Source organism: Corapipo altera, unplaced genomic scaffold (genome assembly GCF_003945725.1).
Source record: "Corapipo altera isolate COAL_440 unplaced genomic scaffold, ASM394572v1 150, whole genome shotgun sequence".
NCBI lineage: Eukaryota > Metazoa > Chordata > Aves > Passeriformes > Pipridae > Corapipo > Corapipo altera.
Window position 1 is genome coordinate 2318511 of NW_020884941.1, and position 22384 is coordinate 2340894.

At 44.4% G+C, this 22384-nt stretch overlaps 1 protein-coding gene across 1 annotated transcript; it reads left to right on the forward strand.

Moving 5' to 3' along the window:
• Positions 1-250: 250 nt before the first annotated feature.
• On the forward strand, positions 251-22171 carry RNF10 (ring finger protein 10). The gene is made up of 17 exons (XM_027661630.1): positions 251-842; positions 6105-6307; positions 8854-9053; positions 10070-10160; positions 11193-11377; positions 11455-11591; positions 13083-13243; positions 13578-13706; positions 13862-14120; positions 14349-14482; positions 16121-16238; positions 16585-16686; positions 17194-17328; positions 18228-18325; positions 18554-18614; positions 18765-18923; positions 19822-22171. The coding sequence occupies exons 1-17, from the start codon at positions 680-682 to the stop codon at positions 19896-19898; spliced, it is 2412 nt and encodes an 803-aa protein (XP_027517431.1). The 5' UTR covers positions 251-679; the 3' UTR covers positions 19899-22171.
• Positions 22172-22384: the final 213 nt, after the last annotated feature.

Genomic DNA, 22384 nt, shown 5'->3' on the forward strand with positions numbered 1-22384 from the left:
CTGCATTCAAGATCTGTGTTATTTTAAAGTTAAAAAAAAAAGCGCCTTTAGGATCTCTGTTGCCTCGTGGGGTCTTTTGTTTGTTTGTTTGTTTGTTTTTACTGTTATTTGCTGCAGGTCGGCGGCAATGATTCGCTATCAGACGCTGTCACACCCTCCCGGGGGTTGCCGGAGGAGGGGCGGGCCGGGCAGGGCTCGCTGTGCGCGGCTCCCGGCGCCCCGCGCGGCCGAGGACTACGAGTCCCGTCATGCCCTCGGGCCCGCCCGGCACCGGCTCCATCCGGGTCCGGCCACTGCTGCGGGCGACTCGTCGCCATTACGGGGCAGCGGCGGCCGAGCCCGGGCCGGTGCGGCGCCGAGCAGCCGGTGGGTGCCGGGGTGGTGCCGACCCCCTCGGGCGGAGGCAGCGCCGGGCCCCGCGGGGCTCCCTGAGCAGCTTGTCCCTTCCCCCTCCCCTCCCCTTCGCCCGGAGCCCCGCAGGCCCGGCCCGGCCTCCCGCGGCCCACCCCGGTTCGAGCGGAGCAGCGAGAAGATGTCGCCATGAAGGAGGCCGAGGCCGCCCTGCGCCGCCCCCGCCGGTCGCCCCCGCGGGCCATGAGCCTGGGCCCCCGCCGGCTCCGCCAGCGCCCGTCGTGCCCCCCCGCCCTGGGCCGCCGCTCGCCCGCCGGGGCGCCCGTTGATGCTGCAGAGCCCGCCCGGCGCCACCCCCGCCACAGCCCCCGCCATGGACAAGAGCAGCCCCTGCGGCTCCGGAGCGCCCGGACCCTCGGCCGGCAGCAAAGGGCAACAGCCGCGGTCCGCCTCGGCCGGGCCCGCCGCGGGGGAGTCTAAGCCCAAAGGCGGTGAGAGCCGGGAAGGGGCTCCGGGGAGAGGGATGGAAGAGGAGGGAGGGGGTAACCGTGGGGGCCCACGGCCTGTGCCGCGGTTGGGTTCGTGGTGAAGCTGGACTTCGCCTTGTCGGGTTGTTTGTCTCTCAGCTGGGTTTTTAATAGGCGGCGTTTCAGGTCACTACTTGTTTTTGGTTTCTTTTTCCTTCCTCTTCCGGCTCTGCTCGTTGTTCGCAGAGCTGGGATTCCCACTCTCCTCTTCCTTTAAGGATTAGTACTTTATCTTCATTACTATTGGAGTAATCAGCTTTAGAGCTAAAGCTCTGCTTCTATAGTAAGAACATACGTTTGCCAGTGCCTGTGAAAAAAAACCCTAACTTCATTCTGTACTCAGTGTGTTGTTACACCTCGCTAAGGGTCTGATATCCTGCACAGCATTCCCCTTATCCCAGTGTTTGTGACCTGCTTTGGGGGAGCTCAGAGTTAGATGTGTGTTGTTTGCTCATCTGGCATTCAAGCCAAAGTGTCACAGCTGTCATTGCAAACAGCTGGTTCTGCTGACAGAGCGGTTCACCAGGAGCCAGGATAGTTCCTGTCATCTTTTCACGGTAAGACCTAAGCCCACTCTGGTTCTCTAAACATCTTGGGGAGCAGAGTGTTCCTGACAACCTTGCATTTTTTTGCTAAAATTAGAAATGGGGCAGTAGTGATTAAAATTAGTGGTTTTAATCCTGTAACTATGTGAGAAGGTGTCAACAGGTTACTACAACACCATTGCTGTACTAATTTCCTTCCTCCTCAGTGGTTTGTTTCAGCTGTATTACTTCAGGTCTCTGAGAAAACAGCAGTGTATCCCAGAGGGTTAACAAAATGGGTATCTTGAAGGTGTTTGTTGACTTCTTTTTGGACCTCCTAAATGCGCTCATGTCGTGGGTAACCAAGTATTACCTGCTCTTCACCTCTATTAATTGATCTTCCACAGGATTGACAGAAGTGGGACATGGGAAGTGACTCACCCACAGCTCCCCAGGTTGTGGCGTAACTGTGCAATTACAGTGAAATTTTAACTTCAAACATGTAAAAATCTTTTTAGGGAAAACTTTTTCTGTCCCTGTCTTGCCAAGAGACACCTCCTCACTACAGCTTCTTTTGTAGTGGTGTGTGGTGCTGTATGGAGGGTTGTTCACAGAATACAAACATCCTTCAGGAAGGAGTTAAGGTGACCTGAGCTGTGGCTGGCATGCCTTCATGTAGAAGATACAGTATCTGTACTGAGGAAGGAAGTAAAAGGCCTGTCGTTTCAGCCCAGAATGAAAATGTTAAGTGATTTTTGTGGAGTGTCACGTTTTACAGGCTTGAAACAATGCCACCAGTAGAAGAGGAGCAGTGGGGAGAGGAATCCTGATGCCTACTCCAATACTTCTGATTTTCAAAGTTATTAAGACCTCTGTGTTAATTGTGTGTTTTGGTAGCTGTTGCACGTAGGACACTGGCACGTCACCATATGTGATTTTTTCTTGAGTTCCTTATCATTGTACATGTAACTGATGTGGTCCACCCATTTTCCCTCCCTTTTCAGGAAAGGTGTAGGATGTATTCTCTGTTTCTCCTCTGAAATGGAAAGTATTTTTATGGACCACAGACCTTCCCCAGATGGTCACTGGGTTGAGTTCACTCCAGCTCTTGCCATTTCATGCTTTCCAGAGTTACCTGCTGTAACTGTCCAGCTGAGGAAATGGACACTCATGAAACTGTGGCAGCTTCTCCTTCTGTTTCTCTTGCAGCACAGCTGGATATGGGCTAAATAGAATATTATATTCTCTTCTACTTGTGGAAGTTGGATTCCACCTATCTTTCAAACTTGGCCTTAGAGACTAAATTAAACTCGGAAGTTTCCAACAGAAAAGTTTCTTTGGGTTGTTGGGTGTCTCTGTAATCCTGGAGACCTGAGGGACATCATTAGTTCTCACAAAAGTTCTGGGCCTTATCATACCCCGTGTGAGATGCTTGGCTGGGCTGTGTGAGTGCTTGGTCACCTCTTGCTCACTGGGATGTTTGCCTTGGCAGCAGGAATAGCTTCAGTGTGTTTTCATGAAACCACCCTGTGGCTTTAGTGTGATCCACCACAAACCCCTTATGCAATCCTGTTGGCTTCAGCACAGCTCAGCAGAAAAGAAGAGATGAATAAAGGTGGAAGGAAACTGCAGTTCTCACCCCAGCAGCAAACCAGTACTACAACCCCAGTGCCAAAATGGTCACCTAGAGCTGCTCCTAATCCTGTGAACTTGGTCTCCTCTCTCTGGGACTTTGGAGATACAGGTCCTGCTCCAAAATGCACAAACAGTTTTGTTATTTGTGTTTTTAAGTTATGTAGACAGTATTTTTTTATAAGTCTCTTGGAGTGTGGATGGGTAGATACATCCACATAATCTGTGTGTGTATATATATATATGGATTAGATCCTATGAAAACAGCAAAAGGACAGGACCTGAGTGAAGAGTAAGTACCTTACCAGCACTGTTGCTGTTGCTCATTCCTAATTTGCCAAGGAAAGAAAGAAAAAAACAAACTGCCAAATCCAAACTTATGCTCCTTAAAACTGGGCTCTAACAAGAGAGGATGGCAGTGAGAATCCTTCACTTTTCTCCCTACATGAGTCCAGCTGTTCTACCCTGCTCTTTGTGGGAGTGCAGGGATGGGTGATATAAAGCAGAGAGGTCCCTGACATGTGGAATGCTGGAAGAGTTGGAAGGAACAGCGTTGCTTAGATTCAGGGTGGAGGAAAAGTGTTCCAGTTTACAAATGCATAGTCCAGATCTTGTATGCTGACCGAGTTCAGTGCTACTCTGATGGACCAGACTTCTCCTGAGGATAATTATTCTGGGAGCAGGGAGGAACTAGCAATCCATAAAATCAGATTTGAAGCATTGTGAGATTGGTTGTAAGGTCCTTTTAACACAGGCACAGGTGGAGAGTCCTTTCCTATAAAACGTGAGAGTCAGTAGTGATTCTCAAAGACTTCAGGAGTTGTCTTGAAGGGATCTGTAGTATGACAGGAATGTGTGTAAACGAGCTGACTGACAAATTTGGTGGTGAGTAACTTGATTAAAACTTAAAGTGGTAGGAAATTCTTCTGTCAGCTGCAGGTGCAAGCTGTTCCTTGTTCCTGGTCCTTGTAAAGACCCACTTTAGACTGATTTGTCCTGAGTTGTTTCTTTTCCCCAGTTGAAGATTGCAGAAAAACTGCTAAGTTGTACAGGCAATAGGTGTGTGCCCCTCTAGAGTATTCACTGAAATTGGAGATTTATAAAGGTCGTGGAGCTCTAAAGGGACAAGCTCTGCTCCTGAATAACTGAAGTAACAGTCCAAACCTCTTCAAAACTACTTAATTTTTTACCAGGGACTCAGAAGTGTTGATTATTCCTTCTTCCCTACAAACACTCTCAAGAAACACTCCAAGTAATCATTCAGCCAGACCTGGTCACACCCTCAGTACTTGGCAGCTTCTGGTGTGTTTTTTTCCTGATAACGCTCAAGCCATGTCTTTTTAGCCTGATGTGCATTAAAGCAGTGCCAGCTATGCAAGCATGTGTTTGGGTTACACAGCTGTGCTTCTGACAGAGTTGATTTAATTCTGAATTAAAGGATCAGCCCTTTCAATAGCAGAGTAAATGACCAGTTCTGATGATAAAGTTAGTCTGCAAAAAATGGCTCTGTCACATCATGTGAAAGTAATGATAGTGTATTTCTATAGCTGTAGTTGCAGGCAAAGACTGAAATCTGCCAAGTGGAAGAAACAGCAGAGCACCACAAAACCCCATCCAACCACTTTTATTACTTAGTTTATTCTTAAAAAGTTGGATTCTCAGTAATATATAATAACACACAACCTTCCAGTCCTCTGCTCGCCTTTTTTGGGGGGTGCAAGTGGGAGAGAAAACTTAAAATAACAAAAAAAAGAAAAAAAAGAAACTTTATGTGAATGACAGCACTCCAGCTGTTTTAAATGCTTGGGTAGATGGGAAGCAGTGCTGGGAAAGGGGAAAACTGGAAGCACCAGCAATGAAACTGCCCATATGGAAACATGATCCTGAACCACAGTGGTGTGTTTGCCTAACACGTAAGGTTTATATTAAGGGGTGGGGAGGACTGCAAAGTAGGAAGAGGGAAACTAGAAGGCTTTTATAAATGCAACTAGATATTGTGTGGGGCCTTGCTGTTTGTGTAATGTTTACTGGGTATCCAGAGTGACTTCGGGGCTGGCTGGTGCGGGTGGATGTCTTGCTGGGCCTGTGGAGTTTTGTTTTTAAGCTTATCAACATAGCTCTTCTACAAATAAAACTTAGGGCAGGTGGTGGAAATGCCAGGTTAAGCGACAGTCTGTTGTGTCCTTGGGCAACTCTGATCTTGTGTTAAGACTACTAGAAATGCCTTCATAGTATTAACACCCTGTTCTAGCAGGGTGTTGTAGCAGCTGTTTTAGACACAGGGAACTCCTCTCAGGAGCCTGACTGATTTTTCTGCTCTTGTGAGCTTTATTCCTGCAGTAGTTTGTTTTGTGCTTCACCACTGTGTCCTGTATTAGGGTCACTGGTGTGCTAAGTGTGTTTTTTGGCAAACAGTTCTGGCTGCATAGGTTGGTGGACTTAGTACTTAGACATTAGGTATGTGCCCTGCAAGGCCACAGAGCATTGAGTTTGTACTTCAAGATCAATTAGCATTTGTTGGCCTCATGACATAGAGGTGTATTTTTAAAACAGAATTAGATCTCTTGGGGTCTTTTAAGCATAGGGGTAGAACTGAGTGAAAACAGGTAGTGGGAGACTTCAAGAGAAACACAAGCATTGTATTTGTGTGAGGGAACAATGTATGATAAATTGTGTGTTTTCAGAAAATGGAATGAAAAAAGGAACTAGTTGTTGTCAGTTTTTGTAATGTGGCATGAAGGTATGATGTGTGATGTTGGTGTTTATTGTTTAATGAACCAGGCAACACGCCAACATCTGGGGAAGGCAATTCCAAATCTGGATAAAGAAAATTCAACCATTCTGATAAAAGATAAAGCACAGCAAATATATCCTTCTTTTAAACTCTTTGACCAGCTCTTTGGGCAGCGACAGGAATGAAATGGTTGGGGTTGCTGGGGGATTTGATGTCCTGATAAACACCAGGGCTCAAGGTAGTGGCTGAGGTGAACTTCTCTCTGAGGTGAAGTTACACGGGATCAACTCTGAGGCTGCTGACCTGATTCTCCTTTTTTTTTTAATCTCCTTTCAGATGGAAAGAATGCGAGTGGATCCAAACAGCGTTATAATCGTAAAAGAGAAACTTCATATTCCAAAAATGAGAACTTTTGCAGTCAGTCCCGTCGCTCCAATTCACAGAAAAGCAAAGCTTTTAACAAGATGCCCCCTCAAAGGGGAGGCAGCGGCGGAAGTGGCAAACCTTTTAGCTCTTCTAATGGTGGGAGACGAGATGAGGTGAGAATTGTAATGCCACACCTCCAGGGCCTTCTTTTTTGGGATGACAGGATGCTCTGACCTGCCTAGATAGGTCTGCTGTGTTCAGCTCCTGGGCTGGGAAGGGAAGGAGTGATAAGAGGTGCTAACTAACATCATTGAGATGCCAGAGGGAGTGTGAGCAGAGCGACTTGGCAACAACTGAAGAGGAGTGCTCTCTGCCCTGAGAGACTAAACTGCTCTTCATCAGTCTTGTGCTCCAGACCCTTCCCCAGCTCTGTTCCCTTCTCTGGACCTGCTGCAGCTCCTCAATGTCCTTGTTGTGAGGGGCCCATAACTGACCCCAGGACTCGAGATGCAGCCTCACCAGTGCCCAGTACAGGGGGACAATCACTTCCCTGGTCCTGCTGGCCACACTATTTCTGATACAGGCCAGGATGCCCTTGGCCTACTTGGCCATCTGGACACATTCTGGCTCAAGGTCAACTGCTTTTGACCAGCACCTGCAGGTCCTTTCCTGACAGGCAGCTTTCCAAGTCTGGAGCATTCCGTGGGGCTTGTGACCCAAGTACAGGACCCATCACTTGGCCTTGTTGAACCTCATACCAATGACCTCAGCCCGTTGATCCAGCCTGTCCAGATCCCTCTGCAGAGCCTTCCTGCCTTCCAGCAGATCAACTCCCGCCCAAGTTGGTGTTGTCTGCAAACTTGATTAGGGTGCCCTCCATCCCCTTGGCCAGATCATTGATAAAGACATTAAACAGGACTGGCCCCAGTGCTGAGCCCTGGGGAGCACCACTAGTGACCAGCCCCAGCTGGTGTGACTCCATTCCCCAGCACTCTGGGCCCAGCCATCCAGCTGGTATTTTGCCCAGGGAACAGTGCACCCGTCTGAGCCAAGAGCAGCCAGTTTCTCCAGGAGAATCTGTGGGAAACTGTACCAAAGGCTCTGATGAAGTCCAGGTAGACAATATCCACAGCTTTGACCTTGTCCATTAAATGGGTCACCTTGTCATAGGAGATCAGGTTAGTCAAGCAGGACCTGCCTTTCACAAGCCTGTGCTGGCTGGGCCTGATCCCCTGGTTGTCCTGTACATTATATGTAGTGGCACTCAAGATCATCTGCTCCATAACCTTCCCTGGCATTGAGGTCAGATTGATAGGCCTGTAACTCCTTGGATCCTCCTTCTGGCCCAGCATCACATTTACTGACTTCCAGTGAGCTGGGACCACCCAGTTTGCCAGGACTGCTGGTGGATGATGAAAAGAGGCTTGGTGAGCCCTCCCACCCAGCCCCATAGACCTGTGTGTGTCTGAGTGGCACAGCAGGTGACCATTTCTCCTTGGATCATGGGGGCTTCATTCCGATCCCTGTCCCTGTCTTCCAGCTCAGGGACTGGGTATCCTGTGGAACACCTGTCTTAGTATTAAAGGCTGAGACAAAAAAGGCATTAATTACTTCAGCCTTTTCCTCTGTCACTATGTTTCACCCCCCACCATCCAATAAAGGATGGAGATTTTCCTTAGCCCTCTTTTTGTAGCTAATGTATTTATAGAAACATTTTTTATTGTCTTTTACAGCAGTGGCCAGATTTGTTTCTAGGACCCTTCTACTTTTCTCCATGCATAACCTCATGACATCCTTGTAGTCCTTCTGAGCTGCCTACCCCTTCTTCCAAAGGTCATAAACTCCTTTTTTTCCTGAGTTCCAGCTAAAACTCTCTGTTGAGCCAGGCTGGTCTTCTTCCCCACTGGCTCATATTTTGGCTCATGGGGGCAGCCTGCTCCTCTGCCTTTAAGATTTCTTGAAGAATGTCCAACCTTCCTGGATTCCATTGCCCTTCAGAACATCCTCCCAAGGGACTCTTGTCACCCAATCTCTTGAACAGGCTAAAGCTTGCCCTCTGAAAATTGATTTTGTCCAACCACTTCAGTGCAAAAATTTACATGAGATGGGGGTTTTGGGAAAGTAAATGTATTGGCCATGGTGGCCAAGGTGGAGTAAAACCAGACTGAGGCTTTTATGCTGATGTGGATCTAAATATTGTAGGCTGTTTGTGGGGTTTAATTGATACTCTGATTTTTCAGTTTTGATGGATGAGCAGCACTGCTTACCTAGACTGCTGACTCAAAACTCACCTACTGCCTCTTGAATTCTCATTCTTTGCTTCATTATGTGAAAACTAACTGAAACAAGTACAACCTTTGCAAACAGTAATCAGAGTTGTATTGCTGTCTGTCTAAAAGAATATTGTCTGGATTTGAACAACTTTATTCTGTTACTCACCTTGACTGGGTTTTGCAGCTTTTACTTGTCCTTACTTGTGTTTGTTTTTACACTCTCCTCCTTTTGCTCAGTGTGGGGTAAGATCACTGAGTTCTGACTTTCAGATTCTCCTGCACTTCTAACGCTGCACTACTTGATTTGCAGAACTGGGATGGGAGAAGGTGAGTGAGGGAATGCTGCATGTTCTGTGTGTAATCACTGATGGGGCCTGGGTATCCACCTGTACTGATGCTTTTGTAGTAAATTCTGGCAGGTTCTGACAAACGCTTTTGTCTCTTAGGTAGCAGAGGCTCAACGGGCAGAGTTCAGCCCTGCCCAATTCTCTGGTCCCAAGAAGATAAATCTGAACCACTTACTGAACTTCACTTTTGAACCCCGTGGCCAAGCAGGACATTTTGATGGGAATGGACATGGCAACTGGGGGAAAAGGAACAAGTGGGGACATAAACCGTTCAACAAGGAGCTTTTCCTACAGGCCAAGTGAGTGGGAGACCAACAGGACTCTTATACTTCTGCAGAGACACTGAGCTGAAGGGGGTGAACAGCCAGGGAATTGTGTTTGGCCTTGACTACTTGTATTGTTTTTTCCAGGGTGAAATTACCTTGCCATACAGTTTTTAGTGGTAGTGACTATATTTGAAAGGGATGTTGTTCTTACCTATTTACAAGGTGTCCTTTAGCTACAAACCAGTTAATCTGCTCTAATTTTCTATCATCACTTTGGAATATGACACTCCATTTTGAAATATCTATGTAGTTCCCTTATGGGAGACTGTGATTTTTTTTCCAAAAAAATTAGTGTGTTGAGATGGGAGAGATAGCAGTTGCTGGATGAAAGCTGATTTGAATTTGTAATTTCCAGAGGCAATTACTTATATAGGTCTTAGTTCTTAAACTGTTGATTATTTTGTGAATCCCTAAGTATGTAGTATAACCCAAATGATGATCAATATAGTAATCCAGCAGCAGAATTGCTTTTGACTGGAAATAATGGTTGCTCTCACTGGAGTTTGAAATGTGTTCAGGACTCTGCTCTCTGATAATGTTAAAGATAAAAACTATTTTCAGCACTGGTGCTTCTAATTTTTCCCTATTGTTTTGTGGCTTACTGTAATGAAATCCATTTGCAGGAACCCCAGTAGTTCTAGTTTTTGTGACCACATTTTTTCCCCATGTCAATTCCTTGTTTTTTAATAGATCCCTGATGGAGCTGGCTATTCCTTACATGTTTCTGGAAAACCACACTGCCTGGCTCATTCTGTAGTTAGTTTGTGAAGTTGTGTCTAACTGAAATTAGACACATCTGTATTCTGGAAATCTGGTTGTGAATTGAACTCTTGATTTTTGTAGATAGAAGTTACTGACTACATCCAGCAGTTACTGACTACATAGTTTTCTGCTGGACAAAGAAGCAGCTCAGAGAATCCTGTAAAATAGTTCTCAAAGAATTTTTAGAAACAACTGAGTGGATCATCTGTCTCTTTGCCTTTCCCCAGCTGCCAGTTTGTTGTCTCTGAAGAACAGGACTACACAGTCCACTTTGCTGATCCAGATACCTTGGTCAACTGGGACTTTGTGGAGCAAGTGGTCAGTTGTGATGGGCTAGATTTTTTTTTTTCTCCTTCTTTTTCTTAAGAACCTCAACCTGTCTTTAACTGCCTCTTTCCCTCTGTGATGTTACATAAAACTCAGCTGTTTTTGAGTTGAGGCCTTTTCTGTCACTCCCACAATACTGGGAAAGATCTGTCATGGAATATATTATGAAATACTTTCATGACAGGAAAAGAGAAGTGCTAAAATCTATTAGGAAAATTAGCAGCTTCTTCTTGCTTTTGCAGATGGGAGCTCATCAAAAATAGTATCTGACATTCTGTAGACAGAGTCCTTGTGATCGAGATATTAACAGAAAACTTGGGCACGAGTCCATGGAAGAGGACTAGGGTGTAGAATTTTGAAGAATTATTCTGTGCATAGGTGGCCTATCTTGCCTAGCAACAAAATAGAAAATCTCTTTAGAATTGTGGTCAGAAGTTTGGGTTGCCTCAAGCAGAAACTTATATCTGCCAAGACAGTCTGGTGCATGGCGTAGGTGGAGAGGAGGTGGGCTTACTGTTACCTGACACTCCAAGAGAGCTGAAAAATCGAGGTGCTTGCTTGGCAGTTCTCTCTGCCACACAGAGATGCTAACAAAGTGTCTGACTAAACCCAGAACGTTCATGGAAGTGGGTAAGTTCAGTCTCGCAGCTGAACAGGGCTGCACAAGTCTGCTTGTGTAAGTGAGGCCACAGAGCTCGTGTGCCATCTCCTCACTGTCTGAATTCGGATGATGAAGATGCTGCTAACTCTTAGAGATGATGGTGAATACCTCAGGGGAAACATGAGAAGAGTCACTTTTTAATGTCATTAGAGTAGAGATACCAGATGGGTGGCTTTGAAGGTTATTCCATGTGCAGTCTGAAGGTGTTAATTCACAGTGTACTAATTTCTTGGTAAATAAGCAGAGCCTAAAGAGCTGGAAGATAATGTGTTAGAGTAGATCTTAGAGGTGGCTTATTCTGTGTCCCAGGAACTGATTTCTGGGTCTAAAACTTGTGCTATTCTTCTCATGTGCCATTCCAGCGAATCTGTAGCCATGAAGTGCCCTCTTGCCCAATATGTTTGTACCCACCAACCGCAGCCAAGATCACCCGCTGTGGGCACATCTTCTGCTGGGCATGTATCCTTCACTATCTCTCCTTGAGCGAAAAGACCTGGAGTAAGTGTCCTATTTGTTATGGCTCTGTTCACAAGAAGGATCTCAAGAGGTGAGACGATATTTATTAAATTATGTGTCTCTTTGAAATGTTATTTTTACACCGCTAACCTCCTCCGTACATTGCAGTGTTGTTGCTATGGAGACACGCCAGTATGCAATTGGTGATACCATTACGATGCAACTTATGAGAAGGGAGAAAGGTGTTCTGATAGCACTGCCCAAGTCTCAGTGGATGAATGTGGTGCAGCCTGTTTACATCAGAGGTGAGTGTATCCGAGTACTGGTGGCTGGAATCCTGCTCCCAGCTGTGACCAGGATTTGTGTAGACACAGTTGACCCTGGCAATGCCATGCTGTCATCTTAAAATAAACCAGATTACAAAACATGGGGTTTAACAGCTGAAAAGCTTAATGACAACATATTAACAATAAACTTTCTACCCACACTTTGTTTTTTTGTAAGGCTTTAACTTGTGTGCTGTTTCCCTTCAAGTGACTGCACTGCAGACTCCTGCCTTCTCAATCATTGCTGTTAGTTTGGTGTGTGTTTTGTATCCTACAGTCATTGGTGTGACTCTTGCTGCTTTTATTGGCACTTGAGTGTCCTTAACTTTTTCCCCCCGGCTCCTCATTATACAGCTTAGCAAAAATAACTGTGTCTAAGCTATTTCAAGGCTGTAATCTTCAACAAGGTTTTCATCATCTTCACTTATCAACTGAAGTCAGTGAATGATATGGTGAAATAATCAAAATTATTGCAAACCTATTCCAAACATCTGTTGCCTGACATCTTCAGTTTTCTCCAGTCAAGAATGTGACTAACTCATCATCATCTTATCTGTTAGTATCACAAAAATTTGATGTCTAAAGAAATAATTTTACTGAACATGGCTGCTTTGTGGGCTGTCTTGGCTCACTTCATTTTGCAGTCACATTTAGGAAAGGCTGCATGCATTTAAACCCTCTGGAAAAAGTCAAGTCTCCTGCAGTGTGATGGGTATCCAGCATGGAGGCTGTGGGCTTACATGTTTCTCAGTATTTGAAAGTAAAGATCTTTAAATCCTTTCATAAAACAAACAAAAGAACAAATACAGGATTTGAGATCATTTTAAAGCCAGACAATTCAGCATTAACTTGATGTTCTGTAGACAAGGTTGGACCCTTGGGAAGCTGTGAATATAGGGACTGTATTAATATGTGATGCTGTGGTTGCTGTAAACTCTATAGTTAAGTGCTTCTGTAACAAGGATGACTACCTTTTGCTGAACTTGCAGTTCTTTATCTTACTATTTCTGATGTGCTTCTTGTAAAAACCTCATCATAATGTTTTGTATGGATTTTTAATACATATGGGCTTGTGAATTAGTTTGAGCCAAACCAGGGATTGCATTGAAGAAATTTCCAATTGCGGTATTTTTGAGTATATTGAGAAGAGGAAGAAGCTCTAAGACTGCATTGTTTCAGGAAGTTTTGACCCCTCAAAGGCAATGCTTCCATCATGTAGAAGTGTAGGCTTCATTTTTTTTGATGTGTAGCAACTGAGTGGGAGATAAACTGCTGTGTGAGGGAGATGTTTTTAGCAGAGCAGGTGTGTGGCACCAGCCTGTGATAGAATGGTAATATGTGGACTGAGTATTGTCTTCCCTGGGGCAATTAATTCACAAAACTGAGCAGCAACACAACTTCAGAAGAAGCAGCAGCCCAAACTGGTGCCTTTACATACAGACACTAATGATTGGTGCTCCTTCTGTTCAGATGACCAGCACAGCCAGTACTCAAAGCTGCTTCTGGCATCCAGGGAGCAGGTCTTGCAGCTGGTGATTCTGGAGGAGAAAGCGGCATTACTGAAACAGTATGAGGAAGAAAAGCACACCCCAGAAGCTTGCTTTATTGAGGCAGCTATCCAGGAGCTGAAGGTAACAACCTCTCTGGAGGCTTTTAGTAACTTTAAAGAGTATGCTGAGTGCTGTGCATCCATGCTCTGCTGCACAGATGGTAGTGTTCTATTGGGCAAACATGGGCAAACCTGTACAATATTCCTTTTCTAAGCCTTTAGGTGTCCTACTTGGATGTTCTTTCCATTACCAAGAAGGAGAGGACCTCTCTTTGAGTTACTCTTTATCACAGATGAATTTCTGTGAAAATCTATGAAATCTTGAAGTGTAAGACAAGGCTAAAAATAGCTGTGGTGGTGGTGGTCTTATGGCTTAAATGGCAAATTGAAACTTGTTCCCTTTGGATGACCTGCAGGAGCGAGAAACAGCACTCTCTGCTGACCAGGATAAAAACAATGGCATTGCTGGAATCAGTGCAGCTGTGGAAGAATTGGTCCTAGAAAGCTCCAAGGCTGTGGAGCCTGCAGTTACCCAAGAGAAAAAGGTGGGTGACAACTCTGCTCTGGCAGATCCTGTTAATATTTTATTCTGCCACTTCACACTGCAGTGTACGGTGAACTCGTGCCAAAGATTTTTGCAGAGATGATAATCTTTGAAGGAGGTGGCGTGGTACTAACTGTATCCTCTCTGCTGTGGTAGTGTGGTGTGGAATATCTCTCTGCATTTGATGAGGAGCTTGTGGAGCCTTGCTCTGACCTGGCAAGTTCCTTTTCGCCTCCTGTGGAAGTAGAAGAGGCAGTGCTGGATGAAGAGGAAGTACCTGAGGTGGACACTGTAGGGGAACCTGATACGAACACTACAGAAGACTCAAATCCAGCTGAAACAAGTTACCAAGACTCTAAAGATACAGTTAGCTCTGGACATCTTGGCAACTCTCCTTTTTACTATTTTTATCAAGGTCAGTGCAATGAAATCCTGGAATCATGGGGGCAGAGATGCCTCCTTTGGGATCCTTCTTGAGGAGTTTGTCCCTTCATTAGATGCAGCTAAACCCTGTGAAATAAAAGTCCCACAGAAACTCAGAAAGGAGCTTTAATTTTATTAGTGGAGGGTGTACTAAGGTGGGGAGAAGGGTACTGAAAATGAACAGGCAGAGAAGGAGTGATGATGATGTCTTACCTTGCAGCGGAGGACGGACAGTGCATGTACCTTCACCCGGTGAACGTTCGGTGCCTGGTCCGTGAGTACGGCAGCTTGGAGAAGAGCCCTGAGAAGATAACTGCAGCTGTAGTGGAGATAACTGGCTACTCAATGACAGAGGTACTTATTCTATCTTCTTATTAATTAGGGGCCATGTTTTAGCAGATGTAGCTGATAGAGGAGACTCGTTTCTCTTTAGTATAATAAATAATAACTGTGAATGGGTTGGAATGCTAGTCTGTGAAGGACATCTGCAGAAAGTGCAGTGCTTTTGTTGTCTTTTGATAAGTTGGCTGCAGTCTTGCTTTTTATTTTCCTAGAAGGTAGTGTTGCCCTGGGATTTAGGTGCTGAAAAAAATCTCCGGAGCAGTTAATTAGGGGTGAGATAAGAAAAGGGTTTATTTGCCAAGGCTAAGATGTTACAAGACGCGGGCCCCTGTGCCCGAGAGGTTACATTTTATAACATCATCCATCCAATCCCAGATGTGTCCACCCTGTGGCCTTTCCTCTGGACTGCCCCCGGGGTCCACCCCCTTAAAATGGGTCTGGGGTGCATTTTGGGACCACCTACTTCATCATCTTCATCATCATCGGAGCACAAAGGGTACACAATTACGTAATTCTTGATGCATTCTGTGGTTTAGGCCCAGATATGCTGTTCTGTCAACTGTCTGGGCCTTGCCTTGACAAAAGACTAAACATTTCTATTGGATTCAGGAGTAGGGCTGATATGGGGAGCATAGAATGGGGGAAGAGGGTTAAGGAATGTATAAACAAGGGTGCTGGAGGGAAAGGGAAAGGAACAAGGGACAAAGAAGGGAGGGTTTCTGCTTTTCAAACCTACTTATAAAACTTACAAGTCTTACAAATACTAAAAAATAAAAAACCATTAGGGGCTTAAGGCATCAGTAGCAAGTTCTAGGAGTAAGGGAATTGCAAGCTTAAGACTGGTTGTTAAAGCTGTTACAAAACAAGCAAGTTCTTTTCTCATATAAGACAGTAGCTTGAACTAGACAGATTATCATTTTTTTCAACTTGAAGTGTCTGCCTCAGTCTTAAAAAGTTGTTTCTGAACAGTGGGATGTTATGAAAATACAGAGGATGGAAAGAAACTTCAGTGTTTTAGACAGAGGGAGTGGAAGTGCTTAAGGCACTGAAGTTCTGGAAGAGGGGATGGGTCTTGAATTAATTTACCTCAAATAAAGACAACTGTAAGAATTGACACATGCAGTAACAGCTATACATAGTTTTTAATTAGTCTTTTAAGAAATTATATATTCAAGTGAGAATGGATGCAGAGGTAGTAGGGAATTGTCTTCAAGTTTTTCAGCCCTGCAAGGAAAAATAGAAAACTGCTTGATTCAGCCTAGCAAAGTGGTGGTCATTAGTCCAAGTAATTTAAGTATAAAAGGCAAAGTTGGTCCAGCACAAAAATAATTGCATTGTAAGACTGGTATTGCAGAATTTTATTCCAGTGATGTGAGTGAGAAGGGAGGAATAACAAGAAAATCAGTAAATGAGCTGGAGTAGCTGCATCCAAATGTGATTATGGTGTAGTTGCTGGAGGTCTTGGAACATTTAGTTCTGACCCAGGGCATTCTCCACGTGTTTGTAGTTTATGAAGTAATTGTTGTGTCTCTGCTGCTGGTTTTTTCCATTTGATTTGATGGGTGGTGTGCATTCCATCTCCGTAAGCTGTTCATCGCTGTGGCAGCCTCTGGGCCATGCTGTGATCATGGATTGCTCTCTTTTTATCAGGATATAAGACAACGTCATCGCTACCTCTGTCACTTGCCCCTCACCTGTGAGTTCAGCATTTGTGAACTGGCTCTGAAGCCACCTGTCATCTCTAAGGAGACTTTAGAGTTGTTTTCAGGTTGGTACTACCTTTCTGATAGCCTCTACCATGTATCCATGAGGGTGAAGGGGAAGTCATTCTTATCCCTTAGTGGCAGAAAAAAGAACATCCATAGCAGCTTTACTCCTCTAGCACCAACCAACTGATGACTGCCAGACAGACCAACCCCAATTCACTGTTTTATAGACAACAATTATAAAAAGAACAAAAAAATTCCTGACTGCTTGGAAGAGCATATGTCGTTTGTAAGAATATTTTGTTACTGATGCGTTATGACTGAATATGTTGTTGTCAAAGCTGGAGAAAACTCTGCCAGAGCATTGGTGTGGGGTTTTTGATATCCAGTGTTGTGCATTGCTCCTAGATGACCTTGAAAAGAGGAAACGCCTGCGGCAGAAGAAAGCTCGCGATGAGCGACGGCGCGAACGCAGAATTGAGATGGAAGAGAATAAGAAACAGGGCAAATGTAAGTCGTGATTGCTCGTAACTGGTGAGTTTGCAGTCATATTTAGTTGCTGACCGGATTTCTTGAGCAGTAAGGATGAACTCTAAGGCCTTTAGTTTGTAGTGTGTACTTAGAGCAAGATTACAAAGTGTTAGAAACAATGTCAGTATAGTGAAAAACATAAAGCTGTTTTAGTCAGGATGTTAAGTGATGTTATGCAATGGCTGCATACTTACCTTTTTGGGAGAGACAGAGGGCATTTGAGGGCACAGCTCTATCTCCAGCATGTAGAAATCTCTCAGGATTCTTAGTTTCTGTTTTTATAGTAATCACGATGTAGAGTGAAAAGTGAAGAAGGAAAAAAAGGCCTAGGAACTGCTTCCATCCAGCAGCAGGGCTTGTACTTGTTCTCTGAAATAGAGGGTGGAAAGAAAATTGAGTTGGCACCTCCTAGACTCCTGAAACAACTTGCATATTGACAGTCCTCCCCCACATTGTGTAGTGCTTTAATTTAAAACCTCTTTCTAGATCCAGAGGTCCATATTGCTTTAGAGAATCTGCAGCAGTTCCCTGCTTTTACTTCTTGCCCTGGAGAAACTACCAGCATTGATCATCAGAGCTTCTGTCAGTCTCCTCTTGGCAGAAGCCCTGTGTTTCAGACAGGTGAGCATCTGCAAAAACACACCACATCTAGCTCTTGATTATTCTTTTGGGATCTATTGCTCAGGTCTTCATGCTGAACTTTCTCAATACTGATCAAAGACGGCTGCTTTTCAGAGAAGTTGAGGCTGTTCAAGGCCAGGTTGGATGGGGCTCTGAGCAACCTGGTCTGGTGGAAGGTGCCCATGGCAGGGGAATTTGGAAGGAGATGATCCTCAAGTCCCTTCCCACCCAAACCATTGTGATTATTTCCTGGGTTACCTGTGAGATCATACACAAAAGGCTGATGTAGCTAAGAAACATTCTGGTCCTTTGCCTGCTTTTTACTACCTCTACCTCAGTGACTTGGAGATCTACCCTGTAGTTACCCCATCTTTTAAATCTCTGCTGAGGCAAATAAAAGGAAAAAAATGCCCCCCAAAGGGAAGAGAAGTGTGTATGCCAGGAAAACACTGCTGGCATTTTTTCTTTTACCCTCTCTGTCTTCCCCACCACATTATACTAAAATAAAATGTAGCTGATGAGCACTCAGTTAGGTTGTTGTCCGGTGATGCTTTACTGAATGTTTTATCTTGCAGTTCATAAAAAGTATTAAATAGAAACTAATCTTAAATGTTTTTCCCAAAACCAAAACAAAAACCCAACACCCCAAAAAAAGCAAACCCACAAACAAACAAACTCAAAAAAACCCCCCACAACCCAACTTAAATTTCCCATGAATGAAAAGGATTGAGGAAATCTGAGAGGTCCCACTGTGTGACTGATGGATGGAACCAATGAGGTAAAAATGGTTAATTACATAAGATAAAACTTTATTTCTGTTTCGACCTGATAAGCAGCATAATGAGTGTCTTTGCTGAATGCAGCTGGTTTTAATTCATTCTGTGCTCCTTTCTCTGTAGAGTCTCTTCCAGCTCCATTGTCACCTGCTGCCAGCCAGGTCAGCCCGTTGCTCTGTGGGAGTTTGGAAGAAGAGTCTCCCTTCCCTTCCTTTGCCCAGGTAAGCTGTGTAGCAGAGTAAATCTTGTCAGAATTACCCATGTCTTAGTTGGGGATTAATCTGATAATACAGTTGCTTCCCCCACAAAAACAATGTGGGATAAATCTTAGGGAGACATCGTAGGGTTTGAGTGCTTGAAGGGGTTCCTAAATTTTTTTGCCACTTAGGGGATATGCAGGTTGGTTCTAGTACATGGAGTTTAATCATATCTTCCAACTTTTTTAATAGATGTTGAGAGTTGGAAAGGCAAAACCAGAAACATGGCCTAAACCTGTTCCAAAAACAAGAGGTAAGATAATTTGATATTGATACTTCAGGTTCTCTGCCATGCACTTAAATCTGAGAAATCTTGAAGCTTCACAAGAAACATCTGGAGTGTGGAGGGGCATTTGCATGGGGGAAGTTTAATGCAGCCTTTGCATCTCTTTGCCTCTTTCAGATGAGAACACTCTGGCACTCCCTGTGCCCGTGGATAGTGATGGAGAAAGTGACAGCTCTGACCGCATCCCTGTGCCCAGCTTCCAGAATTCCTTCAGCCAAGCTATTGAGGCAGCCCTCCTGAAACTGGACAAACCGGCCACGGCTGATCATCTGTCAGGTAAAAGGCAGAGGGGAAGGCAGGAAAGATTTCTGAAGTGATAAAATGGAATATATCTCCTTCTTCCTCTGGGAGAAGTGAGAGCAGCAATTTTGGGGACCAGAAATTGGCCAGAGAACAGTTCTGAAAATTGTCAGGTTGTGGTTTCTGAACAGCTTGAGTAGGGCTTCTGTCAGCTTAAAGCAGCCTCTTAGTGGGAGCTGAGATCTCCACCTAGCAAAGAATCCTGTTAGGACAGAGATGGCTTTTGACAATCTTGTTTTCCATGTCTCTGCTGGAACTTAAATTCAGGTTATGCATTTTTAAACTAAAAATACCTGAGCTGCTGAACTACCGCTCAAGTTTGACCAAAATGCTGAGGTAACTGCTGGTTGAAATTACAAGTTAAGGAGTGTGAAAGAAATTGTGGTGAACTTAAACCTCCAGCAAATTGAGATGGACTTAAACCAGCCTGATGCTGGCTGATAAAACTCATTTATAATGCTCAGTTCTGATGTTCAGCTTTGGCTTCTGTTTGGAAACTGCACTGGATGATGGAGAGAGTTGGATGGGAGGGTCTGGGAGTTTCAGTGGAGTATCAGCTCCAACTGATTTTTGGACATGGATGGAAGTGGTATTTATCAGACAGTCAAATTGCTGCATGCATGCAGTCCTGGGATCTGCTGTTGCAACAGCAACTTTGCAATCAGTTATGCTCATTTTAAGTGTGTTTTAGGTGTGATGGAGTCTCCCTTAGTTTGTCTGCAGTAATTTTTTTGTTAAAATTAAACTACCTGGTGTTCAGTGAGTTGATAGGAAGTGTTGTGGACCTGTAGAAGCCACTTAGGCTAGGGAAGACCATTTGTGTGATGTTCTTGTTCCATGAGAAGAATGACAGTTTCATTTTAATTCTTCACAGAGGAAAAGGGAGGCAAGAAAAGAAAGAAACAGAAGCAGAAGCTATTGTTCAGCACCTCTGTTGTTCACACAAAGTGATTCTGCTATTCAAGAGAAGTTTCCTCTCCTGGTTTTCTTTTAATTTTGCTTTGTTTTGCTGCTATAGTTTTAAGTATTTAAATTCGAACAGCCTAAACTTGTGTTTCCAGATCTTCTAGGGGCTTCAGAAGGAAACCATGACAATATGTGTTAAAGTAACATGTTTTGATTCCAACTGCTTAATGAATTTATACTGAAACAGAGTTTTGAAAGTAACAACCCAGAGACAAATCCACCAAGGCTTCTAATTGCCGAGTCAGTTCTTTGGCCTGATAAGCAGTTTGAAAGTCTTTACAGCTGTGTAGCACTGCCAAAGTACTGCAATATTACCCAAGAGAAAGGGCAGAGAGCCTTTATTTCCCTATAGTTAATTATTCATGGACAGAAGTCCATCTGACTGACAGTGGTGCTGTTTCAGTAAAGCTGTCAAACTGCTCTCTTGAGAAACTGGTTTTGGCTGCACTGGAAACAGGCAAAAGAGCTTACTGGCTTTAGAGTGTTAGCTGCTATATCTGTTCTGTTTCTAAGGAGCAAGAATTCCTCCTGTTCTCCTGGCTTGGAAAGATTTAAAGCTGAGGTGAGTGAGTGTAAAGCAGAACTTGGCTACTTGGTTTTGAAGTGATTCAGTGAATTTGTGTATTTCAAAATGGCACTAGTGGTAGGAGGAACCTCCTGGCTTCTCTGAGTTGTTCAGCTCTGTTTTAATGTGGGTGAGTGAGGCTGCTAATTTTTTTTTGTTTATTTTTGTTTTTTGGCAACCCTGGGCTACACATTCTTTGTAACCTGGTCATATAGAACAAACGCTCCCCCCTAGGACTTTTGGTAACCACCTGAATGATGGTTTGACACTGGCTGCTCTTGAGTTGGAAGAACAACTGATAGCTGAAGTCTGTAGATAACTTTTTATACCCCAGAAATAAACTGGGGTTCTCTTGTACTGGGATAAGGGCCTGTATCTGCTTGGTTCTGGGATGTAAATTGATGTGTGCTACAAACATGCCTCTCCTGGACCCCTCCCCGCTCTTACTTTGGGTGGTCACATTCTGCACTGCTTGTGGTTTGATTTGAGCTAATGAGTTAAGTGGTGTGGATTTTGTTGAATAAAATGAACTCTAGGTGTAATGTACCAGTCAAGGCCAGCAGTTGCAATAAATCATATGCACACGCACTTCAGAGTACTAAACCCTTCCTCCTCAGCTGCAGCTGACCTGTCAGACCAGCCTGGAGCCCTAGATTAGTTCACAGATTCAAATTTTACCTTTCTGCTGACAAGAATGAATTCCAGAGAGCTGTATGAAGTACCACTAAACTTACAGTGGCAGCCTGAGTGTCTTCTGTTGTCTTTGGCCCCACTTGCACCAGTGGTCTGTCTGCACCCCTACAGGCTTTAGCATGCTCTTTTCCTCACACTGTGATGGATCTGAACAGGAAAGTGTGTCTGAGGCTCCTGGAGTCAGGTATTCCAACACCACTGGCAGTCATTGGTTGTGTCCCTATTTAAAAGGCTGATGTCAATACATGGATGCTCAATTCCAAAGCAACAGGCTCCACGTGTCACCAGTGCTTCCTCGAGGCATGTGTGCCTCATGGGAGGCTGCTACCAAAGAGTGCACGTCACAAAACTCACTCAAGTGGCCGTAAACCAGCAAGAACAGGAGAGAGGGGAGGTAAAAAAAATACTTCAGCTGCTGCAGAAGGATAGAGGGAACACCTGCCAAACATTCTTTGAAAGTAGCTTGACTTCACGCTTGGTCACAACTAACCACACTTGATGGAAAGACAGTACAGCTTGCCAGGGACTGCAAAGAAACTAAGACAAGATGCCTGGAAGTGGTAACACATCTTGCTGTCAGTGCTTTAAATGCATATTGGAAAACAATTGGTGAGGGCAGAGAAAGCAACTAAGCCATTCAAATATGCAGTTAACTGTGTTCACAGTGTGTCACTTTAAGCCATGGAACAGGAGTAACTTAGTGTCTAACCAGTATCTGTTGTGTTCTATTATCTCTGCACATTTATAGTCAACTTTTCTTTGCATTGGGAAGAGAGACAGAATAGCTGAAGCTGGTGTGACTCACCTCCACATGTCACAGGCACTAGGACAAGGGAAGTGATGCGAGCAAGGCAGGCTGTCCCTTCTGCAGGGACAGTCTCCATAGGGACAGCATCTTCAATTGTATCTTGTTTTCCTATGGATTCGAGATAATACCAGCAACGCTACTTTCCTGTAACTGATTGGTGTAAACTTAATAAATATCTAAGCAGTACTTGTACCTATGACTTTTATAATGGGTGGGATGGAGTTGAGCCTTACAGCTCTGCCTTGCATTCCCTGTACTCTCTGCTCCTGTGTACACAACTGGTGCTTTGCTGACTCAAAAAATGGATATCCTGTGGCTAACAGTGCACTGAAAGATAAGGTAAAATCCAGGTTAGTGCTTTTTTACTGAAGGAGAATAACTACATTCCTTGTCTGTGCCAACTGC